We start from the raw sequence: 6,000 nt of genomic DNA on the forward strand, positions 1-6,000 counted from the left end.
GCTGAACAAAGTATGAAACCTGACAGAAAAGGTGTATTCTAAAAATATTTTTTTACGGGTTGCTGCAACGGACTCTTATTGAAATACCAGTAGGTTTCTTCTTGCCTTATTGCACTTGAGTTTTCCTTATTTGTTTTAAACTCTGATGTGCTAGGACTAGGACACATGTAACACCATTTGTGGCTACATTAGAAAACTTTACATACAAAAAATTGGGACCAAAAAAATTGGTGTCTTTTTTAATTACATAAAAAGGGCAAGAACGTTGTGTGCTCTTATTAGTAAATATAGACATTGCATGACATTTTCACTCTTCACTTTCAATTATTTATTTTATAACTTTTCGCTGCTCTCTCATTGTGTACAAATAACCTGGCAATGCATGAAGTGACTTTATTTGTATAATTTTGCCATTTTGTCCATACAAGAGAGTAATTTGGAGCACATTCATTTTCTGTTTGCGACTGCTTCAAATCAAGTTTTACATTTGAAGCAGATTGTTAAGCAGAAACGAAAGAGTTAGAAACAGAGGAAATGGAAAAATATTGATGGGACCAAATGCAGACTTTTATGAAGCCTATTAAATATGGTATATGTACGCTCCTTAACTGCTTTTTAACGCCTCCTCTTAACAGTCCTGTCAACTGGACTGATTTAAATGGTAAATACAATGATGCACATGTATTAGAGGTTTATACAGAACTTTATGTGGCACTGCAACTATCTGTGGCTTTGATTCTCAGGTAGTGTCCTGTTGACTATTTCAAATTGTTTTGAGTGGCTGCTGGAGAGATGATCATGCCTGGTAGCTTTAATCTGCACACTGAGAGGATAGCAAAAGAAGCACCAAGTTAGTGGTACTGTATATCTGTCAATCACTGGTTTTACTCCTTGAGTCACGACACCAAATGCCTCGTACACCACTGCACAGCTCATAATGTGATGCGACATTAGCTTCAGTACAGCAGTGTTTGACAGTTCCTCTATTGAGGTCTTTCTTTTGCAGTCTTTTCGGAATGCCACACACTGAACAAAGTGTTACCACGCCTGATCTTCCACTGTTGTCCTCACGCTAGAAGCTGATTAAATTTAGTTGGAACTCTTCTGTGCCAGCACCTCAGCTCTACTTCTCCTTGAGGGCAAGACACAAAAGCAATGCCTGCTGCTCCTTCTCAGTTTCCTTTCATACAGAATAAGCGCATTTAGCCAAGGAGGGATGTGGGGTGGTAATTATTGTGTGGTACTGGCAGCTGTATTGGCCCTGGGAGAAGTGGAGGCTCTTTATTTTATTTTTCATGTTCAATCACTTTTTAAAATATTTAAACCAAATATAATTGCAAATTTAACATTTAGTATGTACTACAGACACACACAGACACATACACACAGTAAAGAAAAAGAACTAATGCACTCCCTATAGAAAAGAAAGCAGAAAAGTATAGCACACTTAGCTTCAGTGGATTTGGTGCAGCTTAGACGATCCGTGTCCACCAAAACCGGATAAGGCAATAATATATGTGGGAAAGTCATCCGCAGCACTCCAGGTTATAAAAAAATAGGGGCCTTCCTCAATATTTTTTTTTCTTCTAACCTGGACTGTTGTGGAAATATATATATATTTTGTAATTAGTTTTATGGGAAAGTTATTGGCAAATCCTGTTGCTGGACACTTACTGTAGGTGGCATTGGCAGTTGCAAAATATGTATTTCTCTTATTTATTTATTTTTGCAACAAATTCATGAATGCCTTTATTATGGAAATATGGATATCCTTGGCATGAAAAAAAAAAGTACATTTTTCGTTTGCTATTTATGTTCTCTTTTTTTTAAGCCCTTTTGTACTCACTAGTAGTAAGAGATGCACTGTTTGTACAGGAGTTAAAACAAAAATACAGGGACCGACCGTGTTCTACCTTCAACTCAATGACCAATATTCAGAAGCCCGCCACATTAGAATATTTCTGTTTATTATAGTTATTTGCCGGCAGTCCGAGCTCTGCACTTCTGATGGACCTCAGAAATGCTGCAGATTTTCTTCGTGAAGTTGTGCGTTATTTTGCTGTTAACTTCAGTCCTGCAGAAGAGCCATGCAATTCTCACATGAGCTCCAGTATTACCAGAATGTACTGTTATCAGCACAGTAGCAAGGGGCAATTATAATCTAGAACTCAAAATGAACATCCGACAAAGGATCATTGAAATGATGTGTCCTTTTTTTTTGTTGCAGGATGCATCTCAACTTCAAGAGATTGTAAGTGAAGGAGCTTCTATTGTCACTGCATTGATAAAAGAGAGGAACCCTGCACTCACGGGACAGCTGTTGGTTGCATGAATTTTCCATTCTGTGGAAATCTACGTGTAATGTACATTGGTTTGTTGTTAATCATAAAATGCTAAACCACTGATAAAAATGTCACTCAGGAATCATTTATTTAAGAACAGGAAGACATACAGTGGTGTGAAAAAGAAAGTACACCGTCTTTGAATTCTATAGTTTTACATATCAGGACATAATAACAATCATCTGTTCCTTAGCAGGTCTTAAAATTAGGTAAATACAACCTCAGATGAACAACAACACATGACATATTACACCAAAATGGAGAAGCCATGTGTGAAAAACTAAGTATTGAATCCCAGGACTTGGAACGGCGCTAAACAACAGTGATAGTGCAATTAAATAATAAAAGTGAGTTATAAGGTATAACTGAAATAATTCTCAACCTTCACAGGGAATTTGTACAGATTCCCTTACAAGTAGTTAGAATCCAGGGTAGGAAGGGAGCGATGGTAACAGGAACACCCAAAAAGGAAAAAACACCAAAAACACACCGGGACCGGACGTGACGTCAGACGCTCTCCATCTGCGATCCGACGAGGGGGCACTCTCGTGGAGGGACACTGAAGTGGCTGCAGATTTAACATCTTGATTGCTGACTTACCAACTGTCTCAAGTAAAACCCTATGTGTATTAGTTTTATGTAAATGTAGCCAGGTCCCCCTTTGCAGAGTTGACCCCCCTCCGTCCTCAGCGCACAGCCGCCACGCGCGAGGGAATGAGGGGGCAGATGCGCGAGCAGCGCATTACCTTAGAGTTGCGGCCAGTTGCCGGGGATGCGATCGGGCCGGTTGCCGGGGACGCGATTGGGCCGTTGCTAAGGCCCCCAAACAGCTCGCGCATGCGCAGTGCAGGACTGTCATCCCCCAGGGTGCATAGGGGCAGAGCCACATGACCCCAGGGAGCCAATAGGGCTGGAGGATGACTTGGCAGAAGCAAGGAGATACATTGTGTGGGTTAGGCACTACGCAGTTAGTCAGAGCCAGGAGCAGCCAAGGGAAGGAGGTAGGGTACAGGAGTCAGTGACTCCCTGTACTAAGCCAGCAACCCCCAAGGCCCGATATAGCCCTGACTCACCCAGTAGAGTGAGTGTTGCCAGGGACAGCCCTCAGGTTAGGGACCCTGTCACTTAAAGCAGTTGGAGCTGGGAGCAGAAGGGGAAGGAAGGGTGTAGGGAGCGAGTAAAGCTCCCGCACCGCGTAAGGTCCCCTATATCCCAGTTAGGCCCCAACTCACTCTCAGGCTAGTGGGTAGATGATATGGAAAATAGCTGAAGCGCTCAAATGCAGGTATATCTCAAAATGATAATAAGCCAGACCACTGTACCAGGGTACTAACAATTGATATAGTACCTATTGTGTCATATAATGGGTACTATCCTCCTGAAGACAGGTGGTGTGTGGTGCAACCCACTCACCATCAGTCTCATTGGCAGGTTCCCCTGAAAAATATGCAAATACTCACATCCTGGTAAGGCAGGCAGGCAGGCTGTGCAGCTACTCAATGCAATACAGGGTAAAGGGAGACCAAAAAGCGCACCAGCACAAACGGAGCAGGAAGAACCCAAGACAAAAAAAATGATGTCATTTTTTTTGTCTTGGGTTCTTCCTGCTCCGTTTGTGCTGGTGCGCTTTTTGGTCTCCCTTTTCCCTGTAGTGGGTAGATGACCAGGCACGGCCCTAGATTAGGGACGCTGCCCGAAGTGTCGTGAGGTGCCTTATTGTCCGGTCAACTGGCCATTATCTTTAATAGTGACTGCGCAGTCACCCATATCCTCTCTCTGCAAGAGTGCGGGACATTGAGTGGGGATCCTATGGACACGGGGTGGGATCATCCGGCCCTAGATTAGGGAAGCTGCCTGAAGTGTCGTGAGGTGCCTTATTGTCCGGTCACAGCGGTCAGTGCTGTGAGGGCGGACAAGAGGGCCTAGTGTTAAGTTGCAGTGCGTTGCTACAGGCGCTGCTAGTTATCGATTAGAGTCAGGACTGGGAACAGTTAGGGGAGCGGAGCCGGCTATTAACCCCTTAGGTCCCATAGAGGTCCTCACTCCCCAGTTTGCGGTGCTACAGGGACAGGCCCTAGGTTAGGGATCCTGTCACAGTAGCGCTAGAGTTAGATAGGGACACAGCGGACGCTGCGGTTCCCGTGAAATGGTTCGGGTTCAAGTCGGGTCCCACAGAGACTATCTCCAGGGTGGGATCGCCCCTGGGGTCCGCGTGCAAGGAACCAGCTTGGGATCAGACGGAATCACCGAGCGACAGATCCTTTGCAAAGCCGTTGCGGATCCGAGCACTGGAGTGCTCGGGCAGGTACTTTAAAGCTACAAGTGCACCAACTGGCCATTAGCTTTAATAGTGACTGCGCAGTCACCCATATCCTCTCTCTGCAAGAGTGCGGGACATTGGGTGGGGATCCTATGGACACGGGGTGGGATCATCCGGTGTTGGGGAAGCGTCCAGCGCGACGCCGTAGTCAGTGTCGCCTCTATAGAGGGACACCCGTAGATATTCTATTTGTGTTGTACTGTATGCTGTTTCTTATGTTCCCAAGTAAAGGTATTAGTTAGTATACATTACGGTGTGTGAGTTATTGTATGTGTCCTGCGAGGAATCATTCCTGCTCTGCTAGGAACCATCGCAGGTGGAGGCGCTGTACCGAGTACAGGGTTACTCTTACTCCTAATATAATTGCCCCAGGTTTGCCGTGGCGGAAGCTCAGCCCTCCTGCGAGCCAACAGGTAAAGCACCACTCCTGATAACACTGTATGTTCTCCGCACCCACACTATATCTGCGATTGGTTGGGGGGGGGGGGAATACCTGTTACATACACAATGTGAGTACATTTCTTATGTGTTTTTAAATTATAAAACCTGTTACTTTTTGGTCTATACTATGGTCTCTCCCTGTTTTTTATGACACTTCATGCGAGTGGAAGCCTCCACGAATCATCTCCCATCAGATTTCCAGTTCTTGCTGTTTTTACAGATATACAAAAATAAGTGCGCAACCCAAAATCCACCTTATGCAGTAGTGTTACACAATTTGTGTTATAGTGCAATTAGAACTAACTAGTGCAATATATGTGATACTAAATTATAAAAGTATATCAAACCATGTAATCGTGATGGCGTATGCTGCTAAACTCTAAGAGTGGCTCAGCACTCAAGGCACTAAGACGTTTGTGCTATACGGAAGGAAGGACTGGAGCTGCTTTTACCTCCGGTTCAACATCACGAGCCCAACAGATACCACAGCCAGTGGGGAGATTCAAAACAGCTCAAGGGCTGCAGCTGCCTTCCACGGGAGTCCAGAACAAGCGAGAGGACACCGCTGTGAGCATACAGAGGACAGCTGCTGCACCAGAGGGCTACATTCTCCTATTCAGAGGGTCTCTTTGTGGTAACATTGTGCTGATGTTTGCACAGAAATGCGTTAATTGATCTGCATTGATGTACGCCTAATACTCACCATTTTTTATACCAAATACAATTGTACTTAATTTACTTCACTATTTGCGTTTTGCGCTTTTCTTTTTGTTTTCTTGCTGTTTTTACACCTACTTGTTGTAAGTAGGCATTTTATTAGAGCCAAGATTCAGCTGCACTATTTTTGTGTTAACTTGCTGCACCATTATTTTTCTGTGTGTTTTTTCCTTTTTGGGT

General features: G+C 44.1%; 1 protein-coding gene across 5 annotated transcripts in view; it reads left to right on the forward strand.

Annotated features, from left to right (window-relative positions):
* Positions 1-2,416, forward strand: part of CRPPA (CDP-L-ribitol pyrophosphorylase A) — a 366,238-nt gene extending 363,822 nt beyond the window's left edge. For all 5 annotated transcript variants that reach the window (XM_075587219.1, XM_075587216.1, XM_075587218.1 and 2 more), the window contains one exon: positions 2,228-2,416. In XM_075587219.1, coding sequence (XP_075443334.1) covers positions 2,228-2,332 — 105 coding nt within the window. In that variant the 3' untranslated portion in view covers positions 2,333-2,416. The remainder of the gene's footprint in view (positions 1-2,227) is intronic.
* Positions 2,417-6,000: the final 3,584 nt, after the last annotated feature.

Source organism: Ascaphus truei, chromosome 2 (genome assembly GCF_040206685.1).
Source record: "Ascaphus truei isolate aAscTru1 chromosome 2, aAscTru1.hap1, whole genome shotgun sequence".
In the NCBI taxonomy this organism is placed as follows: Eukaryota; Metazoa; Chordata; class Amphibia; order Anura; family Ascaphidae; genus Ascaphus; species Ascaphus truei.